General features: G+C 48.8%; 7 protein-coding genes and 2 non-coding genes across 9 annotated transcripts; 3 read left to right on the top strand and 6 right to left on the bottom strand.

Moving 5' to 3' along the window:
- Nucleotides 1–1,901: 1,901 nt before the first annotated feature.
- On the top strand, nucleotides 1,902–3,205 carry ACHE_80790A (fungal specific transcription factor domain-containing protein; the record flags this gene model as incomplete). Its single annotated transcript, XM_043284200.1, has 2 exons — nucleotides 1,902–1,905; nucleotides 1,944–3,205. 2 exons carry the CDS (start codon nucleotides 1,902–1,904, stop codon nucleotides 3,203–3,205), a joined length of 1,266 nt encoding a protein of 421 aa, XP_043141403.1.
- Nucleotides 3,206–3,236: 31 nt separating this feature from the next.
- On the bottom strand, nucleotides 3,237–4,076 carry ACHE_80789S (HpcH/HpaI aldolase family protein; the record flags this gene model as incomplete). Its single annotated transcript, XM_043284199.1, has 1 exon — nucleotides 3,237–4,076. One exon carries the CDS (start codon nucleotides 4,074–4,076, stop codon nucleotides 3,237–3,239), a length of 840 nt encoding a protein of 279 aa, XP_043141402.1.
- Nucleotides 4,077–4,557: 481 nt separating this feature from the next.
- ACHE_80788A (uncharacterized protein) lies at nucleotides 4,558–6,154 on the top strand (the record flags this gene model as incomplete). The annotated part of the gene is made up of 3 exons (XM_043284198.1): nucleotides 4,558–4,775; nucleotides 4,829–5,570; nucleotides 5,615–6,154. The coding sequence occupies 3 exons, from the start codon at nucleotides 4,558–4,560 to the stop codon at nucleotides 6,152–6,154; spliced, it is 1,500 nt and encodes a 499-aa protein (XP_043141401.1).
- Nucleotides 6,155–6,395: 241 nt separating this feature from the next.
- ACHE_80787S (GMC family oxidoreductase) lies at nucleotides 6,396–8,330 on the bottom strand (the record flags this gene model as incomplete). Its single annotated transcript, XM_043284196.1, has 1 exon — nucleotides 6,396–8,330. One exon carries the CDS (start codon nucleotides 8,328–8,330, stop codon nucleotides 6,396–6,398), a length of 1,935 nt encoding a protein of 644 aa, XP_043141400.1.
- A 3,571-nt stretch (nucleotides 8,331–11,901) lies between these two features.
- ACHE_80786A (uncharacterized protein) lies at nucleotides 11,902–12,384 on the top strand (the record flags this gene model as incomplete). The annotated part of the gene is made up of 1 exon (XM_043284195.1): nucleotides 11,902–12,384. One exon carries the CDS (start codon nucleotides 11,902–11,904, stop codon nucleotides 12,382–12,384), a length of 483 nt encoding a protein of 160 aa, XP_043141399.1.
- A 2,996-nt stretch (nucleotides 12,385–15,380) lies between these two features.
- ACHE_t80020S lies at nucleotides 15,381–15,452 on the bottom strand. The gene has a single exon. It is a non-coding gene; the product is annotated as a tRNA-Ala (tRNA).
- A 139-nt stretch (nucleotides 15,453–15,591) lies between these two features.
- ACHE_80785S (uncharacterized protein) lies at nucleotides 15,592–16,113 on the bottom strand (the record flags this gene model as incomplete). The annotated part of the gene is made up of 1 exon (XM_043284194.1): nucleotides 15,592–16,113. The coding sequence occupies one exon, from the start codon at nucleotides 16,111–16,113 to the stop codon at nucleotides 15,592–15,594; it is 522 nt and encodes a 173-aa protein (XP_043141398.1).
- A 421-nt stretch (nucleotides 16,114–16,534) lies between these two features.
- Nucleotides 16,535–17,569, bottom strand: ACHE_80784S (D-2-hydroxyacid dehydrogenase family protein; the record flags this gene model as incomplete). The annotated part of the gene is made up of 1 exon (XM_043284193.1): nucleotides 16,535–17,569. The coding sequence occupies one exon, from the start codon at nucleotides 17,567–17,569 to the stop codon at nucleotides 16,535–16,537; it is 1,035 nt and encodes a 344-aa protein (XP_043141397.1).
- Nucleotides 17,570–18,527: 958 nt separating this feature from the next.
- Nucleotides 18,528–18,601, bottom strand: ACHE_t80019S. Its single transcript has one exon. It is a non-coding gene; the product is annotated as a tRNA-Ile (tRNA).
- Nucleotides 18,602–18,669: the final 68 nt, after the last annotated feature.

Here is an 18,669-nt window from a genome sequence, read left to right as displayed (position 1 = left end):
TCCCATTGCAGCTTGTACTGACTGCTCTGTCATGCTAGTGTGACCCGTCTCTGGTGTATGAATAGGAACTTTTCGGTTTTCTGTATCAGTGGTTTCGATGTTCGACGAGCCTTGCAGTTCAATAGACGCCTCACTATCCAGACGTGCGCGCTGCCGCCGATGCTGTCCGTCTAGCTCGCCTACCTTTCTCTTGAGGGTTTCGACATAGCTTTGCATGTTAATCTACGTTCTTCTAATTATATAAATTGTATAAAGAAGCACTCACTTTGGCACAGCGGCATGGGAGAAACCGTTTCCCTCGTCCGGAGCGCGTCCGATAGATATCCGTCGAGGGCCACACTGGGCACCTGCTTCCACACAGGCTGTGCATGCTGGCAACAATTTATCACACTGCTCGCTGTCAATTTCAGCTTACCACATTCAGTCAGAGCGCACGGAGTTACTTTCTGTTTGCGTTTCCAGCACCTTTCACAGGCCTGGAGTCTCCGTCGTGCGGCAGAAGCAGTCCGACTGTCTGCCTCCATGTTTGTACAAGAACAATGATTCCAATGTAAATGGGAAAAAAGTTGCTATGTACGATGCCATATCATCGGGTTACAATACAGTACCTTCAAGAGGGCAACCGGGGATACTCCGAATGCGGGGAAATTCATTCCTTGGAGGGGCCATAGCCGTGAAGAGCACCGTCATAATGAATTTGATGGTTATAATCCGGGGAAGCCAAGCATTTGCACCCCGCATTTTGTCTTGTATAATGAATTTGTCATTGCACCCTAATGTTCAACCCTCGAGAGGAATACAAGGCAAGGCGGTTCATAAAAACGTTGATCTGGGCTCGCAGACAGCATGAACAGCGGCGGTAGGAAAGAGCAAGCACCCCGACTTCCTGCCTGTCAATCATGCTATACGAAAAAGGTGAAGGTTTGTCTCGCAACAACCATTTGAAATGATAGTGGGGTTACTAAGACGCTTTCACAGTGCGATAATGGTCGACCGAAGTGTACTCCATGCACGAAAAACAGCTATTCCTGTTACACAGTCAGTGTGGACGGCAGCGAGCCTGTTTCGAGAGAGTAAGCCATGATCATTGCGAGCTTGATGTATCTGGTTTGCTTATATCGTAAACAGGTACATATACCAACTAGAACAACGTGCTGAGAATACTCAGGCGGGATCAAGTCTCGAAGCACAAATGCCACATGACTTTCACTCCCCAGCGGTGATGAGGCAGTCATCAACAGTCAGAGAACGAAGAATTGGAAATGAGCTCGATACGTCTCCCAATGATACTGAAGGAACCGGTATTAGGTATGAGCGACGCTCTAGAAGACCCACGATAGACTATTAATGCTAAGACAACGGTATATCAGTTTCATGAGTCTGCTTTTCACCGATTTGAGATGGAGGGAGCAGAATCTAAAGTTACTCCAAAACCTGTCAAAGTCATCGGCAATTCTGGAAACATCGGTGCAGCCGAATTCCCTCCCAAGTGTCGAGGAAGCACGTGAGATGTTTGACTCCTAGTAAGTGGCTCAAAAGGTGCCTAAGACTTGCTCTAAATGAATGCTAAAGGCGAAAGTCTAAATGGGTCTCACGTTCAGAATCCATTTTTGCTCCGTCGGGATGTGCAACGGCTGTATCATTCTGTTTTTTCAGCGGACCGCTCGGCGCAACAGACACCCCGGCCGTCAGAATATGATATGTTTCGTGCGTTTATGATTCTCGCCATTGGGTCCATTCGCATGTACCGGTCCGGCACGCACAAGAATCACCCATATGGGTATTATCTTGCAGCGATGCAGCATCTGGATGGAACCACTTTTTCAAGGAGGATCGATGCCATACAAGATCTTTTATTGGTGGTGAGATTTGGTATCTATCACCACATCAGTACGAGGCCCATGAGTGAGGTATTTGCGATAATGGGCTAACATACGTCGTAGGTACATCAATATGGGAGCTTACGACTGTGTGCATTGGTATGTGCATCGAGCAGGGCCTGCATAAGAGCCCACGACGAAAAGTGAAAGGCAAGATTAGTTTCTTGCATGAGCAGTTGCAACGACGGGTGTTCTGGGAATGTTACATGATTGATAGATACAGTTCGGTTACCCTTGACCGTCCAGCCGCCGTCGCGGATGAGGACATTCATGTTTGCTTTCCAGCCGATGCGAATGACGAAGAGATCGACGCTGCAAATTCTTCCGGGGCATTTGCCGATTTAGACTCATTTTGTCAAGCCACTACCACAGGGTCTGCGCCGGAGAGTAATACTGAAATGTCCGTTTTCCTCCTGTGTCTGAGACTGCGTAAGATCACTTCTAAGATTCAGAAGAGATTCCGACAAAAGGTTGAACGCGCGACTGGAGCGACCAATCAAGTTTCGACAGATTCAATGACTACCAGTGGAAAGATACATGCAAGCTTAGATGAGCTATTGTCGGAGCTAGAGGAGTGGCGGCGCTCGGCACCAATGTTCACAAATCCACGGAGCCTCTACGAGACACAGGAATGGTATGATCTTCTTCTCATAAGGGAAAAGCTGCTCCTTGTACGCAAGGCAGTCGACCTTGTGCCAAAGCATAGCAACAATATACCACCGCAGGATTTGGTTTCACTTTGTCTGGAGTACTCGATCAGGACTATCACGCAGTTCTCTTCAATGTTTGAAAGGAAGCAGGTTACATACACCCGCAGTTATTTCCAGATGCTATTCACTGCCGGCTTATCGGTAATGTACTGCATATCGGTGATAACAAATAACGAGTCAGAGACGATAATGCATGCCGCGAAGGCATTGCAACAGGGAGAGAAAACATTGAAAGAGATGGGAAAGGATTTACCAGACGCGCTTCATTATGTAGCTGTCTATGAAGCATTACGTGTGAATGTGTTGGGGAAACTGAGCATTACTACTGAGCAATATCAAGCAGCTGCTGTCCACAATAGTGATCTTGACAGTCATGACATACCGGGTGTTGACCACCTTCAACAACAGCAGCATCTTGTTCACTCCTCAGATAGTTGGTACAGGTTGTCCAACGAACCTATGCTGGACGAGCAACAGCCCGTTTCTACATCTCTCATCCCGTGGGGCAACTTACTTGAGGATAGCACTTTCTGGGGTATGGAGTCTGGGCTGGGTGAATATGCGTACGGCGATCCAATGTTACTGTTTTCAAATATAACCGAAGACAATGGATGATATTCGCACATACCGTACATAGAATGCAGGTCTATTGGGCCGAAGACTGCTTCTGCAACCGCTCATCAATTTCCGCATATTCCTTGCTCATCTTCTTCAAGCCCGCCTGAATCATGGAAGCATCCTGACCACTCAAAGACCAGGTCGCTCCCATCTTAAACCATTTCTCTAGAATATCCAACCTGCTTCCAATTCCACCAATACCAACGGGCTTGTTAGCCCTGTTGGCAGCAGTAATAACCTTGCTCACAGCATCTTGGTAAAGCTCATTATCGTATTTTCCGGGGATCCCCAAGTCCGTACACAAATCATTCGACCCAACCAGTACTCCATCAACACCGTCCACCGCAAAAATCTCATCCGCAATATCCACCGCCCCAGGCGTCTCAATCATAGGAATAACCATAGTCTGTTCATTCAGGATCGCATTCTGAAGAATTGTTGGAACGTGCTGAAAATTCATCACCGGCTGGTTATTTGTGCAACCCCTGGTACCCAGTGGCGCAAACTTGGCATGCCTCACTATATCCTTCACTTCCTGAATCGTTTCAACATGAGGGACCACAACGGCCGCAGCTCCGGCATCTAGTATCCGACTGATGTGCCAGTGCAATTTGGATGGCGAGCGAACGACGGGGGAGACACCCGCGTAGTTGCAGGCGAGAATGAGCTGGGCTATGGTGCGTATATCGAGGGAGGAGTGCTCCATATCGATGAAGACGGCGTAGACGCCGGCCATCTTGCACATCATGGGGATTTCATTGCCCGTGATGAATTTTATGGACATGAGTGGTGTAATCTGGCCGTTGAGGATTCGAGTCCGGAAGGGGTTGTTGATATTGAGCGATGACTGCGGCTGTATGGTCCCCATGGCGCTAGTAAGTATTGCCCTTTCTGAAAGTCCAGAGTAGATCTAATAAGCTAAGATAGGCTAGCCATGATTATGAAGTTCCGGTTTTATATCCAAGCCTGGACTATGTTTCCGGAGAACTCCCGATAGATAGCCCTACAACAGAATATCCGATGGATTTTCTCCAGATGATATGAACGCTTGTCCGACACGAAGTGTTCAATCTGGGCTTGGATGCTCTCCTGCCGTTTTCAACATTACAGCAGAATTTACTTAGGACATATTCTGTCTTTACGGATATTTTCCGGTCATCGGACATGCCAAGTCGGACATGCTTGACAGCCATGTTAATCGGCAATCCGGGGGAGGGGTCATAGATCTGGGGTAGTTGATGATAATCCGGGGTAGAGGGGTCGATCTTTTCTCAAGTAAGATACGTATATAATGGGAGCAATATGCTTGAACCAAGACGATTTAGTGATTTCCCCAAACATCTGGAGACATGGCACGCCCGGAACGCAGCAAAGACTCGGATCTCGAAGCCTCTGAGAATGGATTGGAGAGAACAGAGAAACATCTTCGACAGTCTGATCAACTCTTAGCACTCTTCCCCATTCTCCAGGGGAAGAGCCCAGAGGAACTGCAGAGGTTGAATCGTACTGTGTTGCGCAAGCTAGACTGGCAGTTTCTTCCTTGCGTTACAATGATGCTTCTTATGAGGTGAGTATTATTCAGTTTCTGAATAGAACGACGGTTATGCTTATCGCTTATAGTTACTTGGATCGTATCAACGTCTCTAACGCCCGCCTCGCCGGTATGCAAAGTGACCTGCACATGTCGGATACTGTGTGGTCCGCTGGCATTTCTCTCTTTTATGTCGGCTACATCATCTCACAGGTACCAGCAAATGTCCTTATTGCGAGGGGGAAACCGAGTATTCTCTTCCCGTCCATCATGCTAGTCTGGTCTGCAGTAACGATCTGTATGCCAGCCCTATCATCAGGCTGGGCATTCTGTCTTTGTCGATTTCTGGTAGGCTTTGCTGAGGGGCCTTTCATTCCGGCTGTTTCGCTTCTCACTTCCTCTTGGTATACCAGGAAGGAGTCGCCATTGCGGATGGGTATTTGGCATGCGGGGAACATTATCTCTAACGTTTTCTCGAGCTTGCTTGCTGCAGCTATCCTCACAAACATGAACGGCATCGCAGACCTACGTGCATGGCAATGGTTTATCCTCCTGGAGGGTATTGTTAGTGTCTTGGTTGCTGTCACGGCCTTTTGGTTCATTCCCAACTTCCCCAATAATACGGGTCGTCGGTGGTTCACGGAGGAAGAGGCAGCTATGGCACAGTACAGGCAGGTTATCTCCGCAGGAGGAATCCTTGAAGATGACGAAGGGAATGGCAATGTGTGGAGTGGAGTGTTGCTTGCCATCAAAGATCCTTTTACAGCATTTTTTTCCGCAATTCACTTCTCACTCATCATTGCACAATCCTTTAAAGACTTCTTTCCGTCGGTAAGAACCCCGGTTTCTGTCAAGATTATTGCTAATACGCCTAGATTGTTGATACTCTCGGTTTTACTGAAGTCGTCACGTATCTCATCCAGGCTCCACCATATGTCATTGCTTATTTCGCGACTCTTGTCATTTCCTGGTCATCCGGGAGGACTCTCGAACATTGCTGGCATATTGTCGGGCCGATCCTGGTCTCTCTCGCTGGAGCAGTCCTTATGATCTCAACGCTTAACGTGGGTGCTCGATATTTGAGCCTGGTCCTCTTATGCACTGGGCCGTTTGTTGGTCTCAATGTAAGCATGCCCATTTTCTTCATAAGTAAACCGGAAGGATCTCACCGTCGCTCACACTCTCACTATTCAGATTCAGATATCATGGGAGACAACTGTGGTCCCACGACCAAGGACAAAGCGGGCGGCCCTGATAGCCATCGCAAATTGTGTCTCTTCAGTGTCACACTGGTTTACACCGTACTTCTTCCTTCGCTCACAAGAGCCTCGATACCAAACGGGTGGGGGAATAATCATTGCTGGGTGTGGATTGAGCATCATCTTCTGTATGGTCACCCGGTGCTGGTGTATTAGGAAAAACAAATTGTTAGATGAAGCAGAGGCAGAGACTGGCGAAGTGACGGATTGGAGGTATGCAACTTGATGTATGGTATCTATTTGCTCGGTCGCTCTTTTTCTTGATAACGGACAGGAGACAGAATCATCAAATACTAAATTCAGTTCATGTTGTATTATGAATTATCGTACTTATTTATACAGGTCTAAATGCAAACTCCAAACGCAACAATTATCCAACATATATACAACCCAAAGCTTAAAGCTCACCCAAGATAACATCAGCAGCCTTCTCAGCGACCATGTAGGTCGAAACAGCAGTGAAAGTACCGGGGATACGAGGGTAAACAGAGGCATCAACGACACGCAGACCAGAGACACCACGGACCTGGAACTTCGAGTTGAGCACGGCCATCGGGTCGTCATCAGTACCAATAGGGCAGGTGCACGAGGCGTGGTGACCCCAGGCACTGTCCTTGACGTAGTCCTGGATGTCTTCCTTGGAGGTGACATCCTTGCCGGGGAGAACCTCAGTGACCTCGACGGGCTGGCGGTCAAAGGCATCACGCGCCAGCTCGATAGCCTCGTAGAGAGCCTGGAGGTCGGCTTCATAGTCACCCACGCCAGTGTCGAAGTAGTTGAAGGTGATGTCTGGGACGTCGAGAGGGTCGGAAGAGCGGAGAGTGACGGTACCAGCGTGGTTACGCGGGTGAGCCTTGAGAATAGCCCAGGTGAACCAGTCGTGGTCAACAGTGGCGTTGATGCTGTAGTCAGGGAAGTAGCCACGGAAGTTGACGGGGCCACCGAAAGCGAAGATATCGAAGCTGTCATCGGCGGAAACACTGCTCTTGTAGAACATGGTAGCTGCGAGACCGGGAGAGGAGTAGATGCCGCGGTCACCGAGGACGGGAGATTCCCAGCGGTCGACACAGGGGTCATCACGGTCGTAGATGTTGAAAGTGCAGCCATCAAGGCAGCTGAAGTTCTTGGGAGAGTGGGCCTGGACGGAGATTTCGTAGTGGTCCTGCAGGTTGGTGCCGACACCGGGCAAGTCGGAGATGACGGGGATGTCGAACTTCTTCAGTTCCTTGGCAGGACCGACACCACTCAGCTTGAGCAGCTGAGGCGAGTTGTAAACACCACCAGCAACGATGACTTCACGCGATGCCTTGGCAGATCCGGGGGTACCTTTCGACGAGGTCTTGGAGGATCTGGGGCTGGCCTTGTAGAGATACTGGCCGTCCAGGAACTCAACGCCAGTGGCACGCGGAGGGTCCTCAGACTCGTCAAAAGTAACCTTGGTGACATGGCAGTTCATGCGGACATCGAGAGGGTACTTCTTGCTCCCGTCCTCGTTGGTGGCATCCCGAACAGCGACGATGAATTCACGAGCACCATTGCGGTGGGCGTCATCAGTCGAAATGGGGATTTGGTAGTATCCAGGCTCGGTGTCGCGAGTCTTCGTGTCCGCATTGGCATCGCCAGCCAGCAGAGTGCCGATGTTCATGATGTTGTCCGTAAGGTTGCCCAGAGCAAAAGCACCACCGGTGAGCATGCTCAACAGCTGAGGATCTTCCAGGACGATACTGAGCGGAGCGGTTTCGGTAGTGAGCCAGCCATCATCGCCATGGCCCTTGGCTCCAGGGAGAAGATAGTTATTCTTTTCCAAGCGGGTGAAGTACTTGCGCATGTTCTCAGGCGACCAGGAGTTGTCACCAGTCAAAGAGGCAATATATTCGAAGTCGGACTGGTGGGGATAGACAGCAATGAGGGCGTTGTGGGCGGTGCATCCTCCCAGAGTACCAGTGCGAGGGTACAAGGTTCCCTTCACCTTCGATCCCTCTGGTGGGTCAAGACCGGTATACTCCCCTCCGTCCGGGGTCTCGTAGGTGGTCTTGAAATCCCGAGCCTGACGCTCATCGTCGGCGTAGTGACGAGCGAAGAAGTTCCACGCCAAAGCCTCATCTTCAGACGATCTGGCCGAGTAGGCGGGGATGGAATAGTTCTGAGTCATTCCCTGATCATCACCAGCCTCAATCAGGAGAGTCTTGTGGCCGGCCAGAGCGAGACGAGCAGCCAAGGGACCGCCACCGGCTCCGGAACCGACAACAACATACTCATATCCCGTGAGGTTAGTGGCATGCGCCAAACCAACAGAGACGGCGGCAAGCCCAATAAGGCGTGAAAAAATCATGATGAATGGTGTCTAATCATTCTCCAGAATACAAGGGTTAACATGGCTTTTATAGCTATATATCGACGCCATTTGACCGTTGAATAATAAAAAGGATACCGCGGTTGAAGCACTTGAAGGACACAGAACACCGAGAGATCGACACGGGCTAATTTTCTTTTTTTCTCGGTCCGGCTGGGGTCCAGCGTTATACTATGTAAAGTTATCCGTACCGATATCCACAGGGTGTCGATTCATTCTGTTCTGGGGTGGGAGTGGAGACAACTAGTGGCTGTCAGGTATTGCATACCGCTGCCATGATTTCGCCTAAGGATTATGGAAGACACGAAGAATATATCCCGATAATCCGCCTTCCCCTGTCATCAGATCCAACCGCGACAACATCAAATAGTCATTTTTGTATCCCGGCAAGAGGGGAGGCTGGGATGGAATCCATGGAGGGCCTTCCCATCCGCAAGTGAGGGCGTTGTGAACGTGGACCCGACTCGATCGGCAGTAAATCTTGCGGCAGTATGTATCCACATCGGTACTTTAATTGCCTGATTTATATAGGGGAAGTTACTGTGCCTGATAGAGTTAGACTCCCGTTAGCTTGACAGCCAGCCAAGGCTTTGCGGAGACTTCTCGGAAGTCAAGTAGAGTCCCGCGAGACATGATATTTAGACAATAGAAATCCTGACAAGCAGTCTGTCTCTACAAGACCCGGTTCTGGAAGTAATATTTCATATGCGCACCAGCTTCGATCGCCCATTTTCACCGGATAGCAGTGCATATCACGGCTTTAGTCGTTAACATACGGCACTCTATCAACGCCTTCCCCACAAAAGAATGTAGTCCGGATAAAAGGAGCACTTGTGGATTGTTCTTCAGGGGGCGGGACGGGGAACCGGCATGCTGTAAATTTTTTCGAAGGCTCTGCACACCGTACTTGTTGCATTTAGCCTAATGTGGAAATTTGTGGATACTGCTAGGCGAGAGATACTCTGTACACAATCCTCAGATATTCTCGATAGAACGGTTCATCGGATGTTGTTGACTGCCACAACCCCTGAACCGTGCCAGCGCTATATCGCGCCCTTGTTTGTGCCTCAACTACCAGGAATGAACTTATCCACTTATGAAGAATCCCAGCCATTTGCTCCGTTGAACCGCCCATCTGCAAGTAACTCGACCCGCTGAGTGTAACAAGGTCGTCGATGTACAGGGATGCGGCAGAACAGAAGCTTCTCGGATTGTGCAGTTGACACTTCCACCGTGCGGAGCTGGAGACTCCCTCCTTGGTCTGGAAGTCGCATTAAAACACTATCGTGGGCCCGACGTGACGATACATTGATGGAGGCAGGGGCCAGTTGTTGTCATCGGAAGTATAGTCGTTTGCTAAGCTTGGTGTTTTTGTATCGTCGGTACCCTCACTGGGAAGAGGATATTGTCCGTGAGTTAACCGTAGAAGGTTGACCAGAGACAATATGTAAGGCTTGTCTGCTCTGGTAACAAGATCGAATTCGTTGATGATGTCCAAACATATTCCGGCGAAGCAGGGTATGGACACTGACATTGACACTACTGGTGGTGCTCCGAATGTGATGCAGGAAAAGCGGGCTAAATCTGGTTTATCGTCAGTTAGCAGGATTCAGCTGCATGATAAGCAGTAGTCTTCTTTACCTTGTGTCTCCAATGATAAACATCGAAGGAATAGTAATGAGGCTACTGCGCCTCCAGCAGAATGACCAACGAATAGCACATGACTACCGCCGTCCCTCTGCTTGGCATACTCGTAGATCTTACGCCGGACAATTTGATCCAAACTTATAGCGCTTTCCAAAAACCCAGAGTGAGCCTGTAGGGATGCATTAAGGGGGATGGATTCGGTTGAAACCGGGTAGTATTCTGCAGATTGGTTAGGGAATTATCCTGTGCCATTATGTCAAACTGTGCCAAACAACTTACAAAACGAAGTAGCATCCCGTGGTTGATTTTTGATATTCACTATATGATCTACCTGGCCTTTGGTACCGCGAATCGCGACAATCAGTACTGGCAGGAGAGTACTCGTTGAAGACGCGTCTCGCGGAGTAACACTAGTAAAGGTCACTGCCTTGACGGTTCCTCCAGCTGACGGTGTAATTATGTGGCCCTGAGTCAGAATACAATCTTAAAAATTATGCGACAATAGATGCGATGAGCGAGGCGGAGGATTGTATGCATCATGGGCACATTTCCAGGCAATAGATATCAACCGAGCTTGTTTCTGGTTGCTAAAACAGGTAATCAGTATTTGAAGTATAATTTATATGGACATAAGCTCATACCATGACCAGTCTGCGCATTGCTCTTCCTTTAGCTGGGAGTTATCGTATCCAGATGCTTCGTCGTCGAGTTTTTCGACGAGATCAATGCTAATTGTCTAAGAAATTCCACGATTCTCCGGTATACAACAACGTGCGTGTATGTTATTACAAGCTGCCGGTTAGTAGAATCCTGGATGCAATATCTAAGCCTTCAACGCTGATTGAAAAAAGGGTTTCTCGACATCGACAAATTAATCGAACATCGGCCGCCGTTGGAGGAATTGGAATTCTGGGCGAGGCCGGCAATTCCCCAGCGTATGTTGCTGTTTTCCTGTTGATAGATCCTGATCGAAGTGACTAACTAAATCCAGTAAATCTGTCACATTTCGAGGATGACTGGACACCGCAATTCGGTATGCTGGATTGCTCCAGGTGTCGCAGCGTCATCAGAGGCAGCATGTTCGTTCAAGCCAGTCCAAGTTCTACAAGGAATGTTTGCGAGAAGTGTTACCGACAGCAGTACCACGGCAATCCGCAGTATGGAAAAGCCTATAAGCATTGCATCCTCGCCGAGATCATTACCCCTTCAATAAGCCTAGAAATGTGTGAATGTGAGGGCATTTCGCAAGAGGATGAAGAAGGGGTTCCATACTTGTTCCCAGTCCCCAAAGGCCAACCACATGTTGATAATGATGAAGCTCGATGCAAATTGCTCAATCTGGGTCAACAGGTGGCCCTTGCAAAGTACTATGGCTTAATCAACATTGTTAAAAACCAACAGAACCAACCGAAGGGTTGTAAAAAACTTGCTTGAAAGCTCAGATTGCTACTCAATCTGGACCGGAAGGATCAAAACGGTGAGGATAACGAAACTATCGAAATAGCTGAAATGAAAAGGCTTCCCCTACAAGATGTGCCAAATAACGCTGCAGCCACTGAGGCTGCGGCCGATGAGGATATTCCACTGTTTTTTCGGCAGTTCATGCAGCAATATCCTTTTGGAAATGTTCACATGGCTCTTCGAGTCGGGTTTTTGGTTATTGAGAATGGAGTGGCACAGTAAGTCGCCCTTGTAAACAAGTAGCCCTTGGCTATGCTGACGCCATATCGTTTGTAGTACGAAAGGAGGAGTCTTGATCAGTCCTCGACAGCCACCGATATTCCACGAACGCTTCTCAATGGGTCGATCTCGTCAACGAAGCCTTGCAGTTGGTGGTGACTCAGAGAGATGTTTATGGCAGCAAAATCGCCCTGTGGGAAATCCAAGAAGATATAAAGCTATCATGAAACAAGTTATCGGAGTGCCGTTCACGGGGACTCTTTCCCAGTCCAACGGATCTGTCGAGGAGACCAAGATTATACAACGACTTATAGAAGCAAGCAAAATACCTCTCGATGACCCGGGTATGTCAGTCAGAGATAAGAAGAAGGTCATGGAGTCTGTGCTTGAGCCCGCAATGAATCTCCTCAAAACTCTGCTCCAAGAAAGGGTCAAAATCTATTTGAAAAGCATCGCAAAAAGACTACTCAACCCAAAGATCCCGCTCACATGGAGTGCCACGAGCAACAATTGTCAGATCTTCTGTAACTCTCTAATCGACATGGATCTATTCGAACCTCTTGCCAGCAGCGAAAGAGAGCTATACTTGATGAGCTTTGTCTGTCCGCAGGAAGGATACCTGCGAAATAAGGTGCACACCAAGTACGACGTTCCTAGTGGCCTGACTGAGGAATTCTCTTCGTTTCCACTTTGGTTGCCACGATGAGGCCGATGTCATCGATACATTACAAGAATATTGGTATGACTGGGGAGCATTCGGCGCTCCCCTGTACAAATACCAGGATCTCTTCCCTTGGGATTGCACCGAAGCATATGGGAGGAATCCTGTTAAATGTGGCAACTGCAATCTAGCGAAGCACATTCTCGCCTTTCCATTCGATGCATGGTCCATCGTCGAGTTACATCTAACTCGAGATCAGCACATGTACGCACCACCAAGCAATATTCCCGATTCCTGGATGCACAGCCGTCTCTTAATTCTCACTGCCTTTTCCATCTTGACTAGAGCGGCCGCCGCTATGACCAAAACACCCAGTTCTTGCAACGTCACTCAATGGCTCCATACCAAGACAGTGAGCTCCGCGGTGGAGATCCTGCACTTACTCGAGTCAAGCTGGGAGGGATCCATCGTGCCCAACCTTTCAGTCACTACATTGAACCTGGGAAGTACAATCACTATTTCTTGGCCCAATGGGCTTTGAGGCCGAGGAACGAGCAGATTGAGGAGTATTAATTGCTCCGAGATGGACGCGCCAAACAACCAGACGTTGGTGTCGGTGGGATGTTTGGATCATCCATGAAATTGTCCGACGCAAATGACATTGCCTTTTGGCTTTTCAGCAGCTATTTATTGGGTTTGAAGGGGGTGGATTATCGCCAAGTGACCAGCCAGATGACCACCGTGAGAACGCAACAGATGCCCCATCAGCTCCCAATGCTGAGCCTGAAAGTACACCAGATACCAGCAATGCACATGATCCTGCTTCACACAGTCACAGGGACCACAGGGACCATTCTGGAAGCAAGGATGACAATGCATCAAATGACCATTCAAAAGATAGAGGTGATTCCACGTCACAGGATACCAGCCATCACCGTGACACGGCAACAAGTGATTCAACAGCTTCCAACACGGCGTCTAGGGGCAAACCAGATACCAACGATTCTCATAACAAGGTTTCTGGGAACGATGACAGAAGCCACAACGACCATTCTGGAAGCAAGCGCAACAGTTCATCACATAACCAGGGTCATGACTCCACTTCACAGTCACATGACACTAACCACCACCGTCACAATATCACAGATGCCTCAACAGCTTCCAACACAAACTCTGGAGGTAAATTAGGTACCAAGGATTCACATAGAACTCCTTCTGGGGACTATGGCGGAAGTCACAAAGGCTATTCCGGAAAAAGGAATTATGATGAAACGCATCAGTCCACCTCAACTGGGAAGGGTCACAATTCGAAAGGGCACCAATATGACAAGGACGACTCTTCAGACATTGAAAGTCTCTCACAAGTTTCTTTCTCGGGACTTCACTCCGGAGCTTATAGTGGAGGTGGCCACTCCAGTGGTTATTCTGTGGGTTTTTCGGGAGGGAGTAGCAATCCTTACGGTAGAGGCAGTAGCTACTATGGGACAGTGATACTTATGGGAGTAGTGGTACCTACGGGGATGGTGGTAGTTCTTATGGAGGCGGTGGCAGTTCTTACAGGGGAGGCAGTGATTCAAATTATTATTGAATGGGGTAATCTTTTTCGGTAATAGTGATGGGGAAATCGAAATCTCACTGCGCGGGGTTTTTGTCTTTAGAATCGATAGCCATTACAAACTGTGTCTCCTCGGTGCCACACTGGTTTGCCAAAAGGGTGAGGAAATCATCATCATTGGATATGGATTAACTGTCATCTTCTGTGTGATCACTCAGTGGTGGTGTGAGAAATTACAACTTTATGAAACGGGAGCTATTACTGGAGATATCATGAATTGGAGATATGCGACAAGTTGATAAGTCTTTTCGTAGCGGGACCCATTTGACTATTGGGAAAAAGACACTTGAATAGATTTCATGGGATACCATTCATGCAGTTACCGATTGCGCATTTCCTGAATGATTTTACCTGCGTCAAGCCCTCAATGAGACCTCAGGGATGTGGCCAGTTTTTATGCACTTTAGTAAGAAAACCGGGGGTTGTCAATGCTAGCAAAAGCGTATGCTGCCGCTTGATTAGATGAACCAGCAGAGGGCCCCAGAGCTCTCGGTTCAATAACGGGTATTAGCCAATCGTTTAATAATCCGTGTCCATCTGGTGTCTGTCTCACACACGTGTATTCCGCGTCTGCTTCTTTGTCCATGTTCCCAGCAAACAGCACGTCGTGGTGGGTGGCTAGTAGTGTTTGAAAACTGCATATGCCTGTTAGCAGCTCCCAGGACATTTCTTGGGGATGCGCGATCTATAAATCCACGGTCATTGGATGTCATTTCCCCTTTCGTCCGGATCCAACCACATACATGGTGTGACGTGCACGCTCGATTCGAAAAAGAAGCTTTTACCTTTCTTCTTATTGATATGTGAGGCTGTGCTCTCCGTTTGAGACAAGAACTTACTGTCCATCAGATATCTGTGAACAGAAAGGTTGAACCTGGTGCTAACTTGGAGGCATTCCCTGTATCTCCGTCTTCATTTGCAACGTTGGTCATGGAAAGTGACAACAACAAATTGGTTCACGCCATCTTTGTTCGCAATGAATTTGTAAAGGACTGCTCGCAATCTCTTCATGTTTGTAAAAGCAGATGTCTGGGAGATTGGACAGTAGGCCATGCCCTATAGGAAATGAGCACATTGTCACGGGGCATGAATGCTCGCTAAGTCACATGACATGTTCGATTCCTTTGTTGATTCCTCTGTTGATTCCTTTGTTCTGTTTTAGGGCCAGGACCCCTCGCACATTAAATAGTTCAACGCTGGCAGGCACAACGTTCTTTCTTCTTTCCTCATGCTAGTATTTCGCGAGATAGTCTACCAATATATTTTATATTGAACAGGACCGTCACACATCTGATAAAGTCACTGGTTGCAGATATGTTTGAGGAGTCAAGGATGAATGCAAGCGGACGAGAGAAATAAGGAGAGGAAATTCAACTCTCATTATGAGGGTGACTGAATACCAAAAAACAAAAAACAAAAAAAAGAATGGACTCGCGGGGAATCGAACCCCGGACCACCCCCATGCTAAGGGGGTATTATACCACTAAACCACAAGCCCATTGTTGAAATAAGACTGCCCGCTTATGTTTTATCATCGAAGAAAGGACATTCTGTAATGAAGCATCTTGCCAACTCCGTTCTAACAGTAGTAATTTTACATGTTGAATGCTTGAAATGCAATCTATCTAAAAATACACTTATACACGCTGACTCCTCTTCATCTGCTCAATATGCGGATTCAACCAGTACCCCTTCAACGCCTCCTCACTCATATCCTTGGCCCCCGAAATCCGTCCCAAACATTTCCCCTCCCCCGCACCACAAGCACACTCAAAAGGCTGTCCCATATCCCACTCAGAACTGGGATAAAAGAACGTAAGCGCGTCCCCCTTCTTTAGCGGCCGGTCGTCCACAACTCGGACTTCCATGTTGTGCATATCGAAGACGAGCGACGGCGTGCAGGAGTGGTTGATGAAGACGAGGTCGGAGTTGAGCTCGATGTGGGTGTCTGGGCCGGTTTGCACGGAGGTGTAGGCTTTGGGGGCCGGGGTTGCAGTAGTGATCTTGGTGAACAGGGCGCCAGCGGGAAGGTCGGTTTGGGAGATTGCGGCGCTGGCGAAGGCTTTGGGGCTGCGGTGGACGTAGAGGAGGTCCGGGTGGGTTTTGATGGCTGGGGTGGTGGTGGTGGTACTGGTGGTTTCGACTGCCATTGGAGACATTTTGGCGACTGTAGAGAATTCAAATGGATGAATTGATCGGATTTGGCTCAATTGAGGGAGAGAAAGGTGAGTGAATAAGTAGGTTAGTGGTAACTACATGTAGTGGCTAGCTTATTTGGCTACAGGAATGCTACGAAATAGAGGGGCCGGTATGAAGGGCCACCGGACAGAGGGGCAGGAATCCAGCCGCGTCAGGCAGAAAATAAGACATATCGTCATTGCGAAATTAATTGGCGCTAAATTCAGCTTTAATTGACTCTAAATTGGTGTTTCCCTTCTGCCGAGGCGGAGTTCCAGTTTCCGTATGCCTCGGTTCATATGTCCAAACGGGATACCGAGTATGTTCTGTCATTTGACGCTGTATATACAGAGGAACGGAAAGAAAAAAAAAATAATAATAACGTAGGATACCTCTGCGTAGCTAATTCATCCGTGCTTGCACCTCTTCCCCATCCAGCCACCGCCGCAGATTCTCTGCCAGCTCCTCATACCACCCATTCAACTGCTCCTCCTCTCCGTATCCCATATGCGGGGATAAAACCACCTCACTCCGTCCATCCTGTCCCCAAGCAGTCGTACGCCATGGACTGTCAACGGGCAATGGCTCCGTGTCGAACACATCCAGCGCAGCGCCGCGAATTTGCCCCGCACTCAGCGCTTCCAAAAGCGCAGCCTCGTCGATGAGCGGCCCGCGCGAAGTATTAACCAGTAGCGCTGTTGGCTTCATGGTCTCCAGCTCTGTCTTGCCCACGATTCCGCGACTGCGCTCAGAAAGCACATTGTGCAGACTAACCACATCCGCCTGGCGGAAGAACTCGGGCTTGGAAGACACAGCCTCGAAGCTTCCATTCGGGAGGCCCTGCGCCTGAGCCTGCTCATCCGCTTTCTCCTGCGTCAGGTTGGTCGACCACGCAATCACCCGCATCCCAAACGCCAGAATGGCAATCCTCGCGGTCTGAGCGCCCAACTTCCCCAGTCCCAGAATCCCCAGCGTCTTCCCCGAGACGTTCGTCGCAAGCTGATTCCCCTGCCATCCACCTCGCTTAACCGCCGCATCATCCCGAGCAATATGCCGTGCCAATCCCAGTATAAGAGCCCAAGTATGCTGCACCGTCGAATGCAGCCCCGCCGGCCGACCCGTGGTGCCCGCCACGAGGATGCCGCGATCGGCACAGGCCTGCAGGTCCAGCGCCAAGTTGCGCGTACTTTCGGTCAAGAGGAGTTTCAGGTTGGGGAGGGCATTAACCACCTCTGCGGGGAAGGGGGTGCGTTCGCGCATGGTCACGATGACATTGTAGGGTTGGAGGCGCTGGATGAGGGCGTCGCGCTGGGCGGCATCGCGGGGGTTGAGGGTGTGGGGGAAATGAGCGAGGTCGATGCGGGAGGACAGGTGGGCGAAATGGCGCGGAGCCAGGTTTTGGTAGTCGTCGAGGATGACAACCTTTGGATTTGTCATTTTTGAGATGCTGTAGAGTGGTATGAGGAGCGTACTCCGTAGAGGTAATGATGTTCTGGATATAGAGACAGGTAAAGAATAACTCCGCGCTACTCCGCTATCGGATAAGATATCTACAGTGGCAGAGACTGTAGAACTGATGGTCGTAATAGCATGCCATATCACGCAATATATCTCAATTCAGATCACATTCAGCTACTATGGACGAAAATGCGGTTCCAATATGCAATCCGGGACTCCGTACTGGGAAGTATGGCTCCCCGAGAGGGTAATGCTCATTCTAACCACTCCGTTGTCTCTTCGATCAACCCATTCACTGTTCTCGTCAGGTTTTATCGAATGGACAGTCATTCGCTATTCGGATGAAGCTCTATTTCATCACGGCCGTCAAAGCGTCAAAGACGTTATTAACAATATTCCTTGTTGCATGATAAGCCGATTCTGAATACGAGAACTTTATGAAGGAAGCTTTCAGACGGTTATACTGCTCAGATAAGACAATTCAGGCTGCATTATGTGCGACCTCACCGCCGCATGCCGTGGAAGAATGTGGCATGGTCCTTTGTCAGTGAAACATCGCTGTACCCGTTAAGAATGACTACAATGAGCTTCTCACAATGAGCTCCTAGAAACACGACACAGTCACGAAGAGGTTGGTGTCCACAGAGGTGAGTACCGGCCGTTCATCACGATCAGAAAATTAGTATGATCGAGAAGATTGTTAGGCATTAGTCCCGATCAGAGTAGCGTAGATATATATATCCCAGACTGCAGCGCAACATATATTGTGGCAGACAGGCAGACCGTCCGAAAACTACCAAGGTTGTTAGCATACACACTACATAGATAGTACATCACACAAATCCATTCTCAAAAGCCAAAAGAAATGCTCAATTTCAACTGAGCACGATGAAAGCAAGAATTTCAAAGAACACGAAAGAAAAAAAGGCAAAAAAGATGGTCCCGACGAGGGTCGAACTCGCGACCTTGGCGTTATTAGCACCACGCTCTAACCGACTGAGCTACAGGACCCAATTCGTTGAAATAGAGAGTCTCTATATGTTCAACAAGGAAAAATTACCCGACCCTGTTATTTCGTT

The sequence above is a fragment of the Aspergillus chevalieri genome, chromosome 8 (genome assembly GCF_016861735.1).
Source record: "Aspergillus chevalieri M1 DNA, chromosome 8, nearly complete sequence".
NCBI lineage: Eukaryota > Fungi > Ascomycota > Eurotiomycetes > Eurotiales > Aspergillaceae > Aspergillus > Aspergillus chevalieri.
This window is presented reverse-complemented; position numbering and strand designations above follow the sequence as displayed.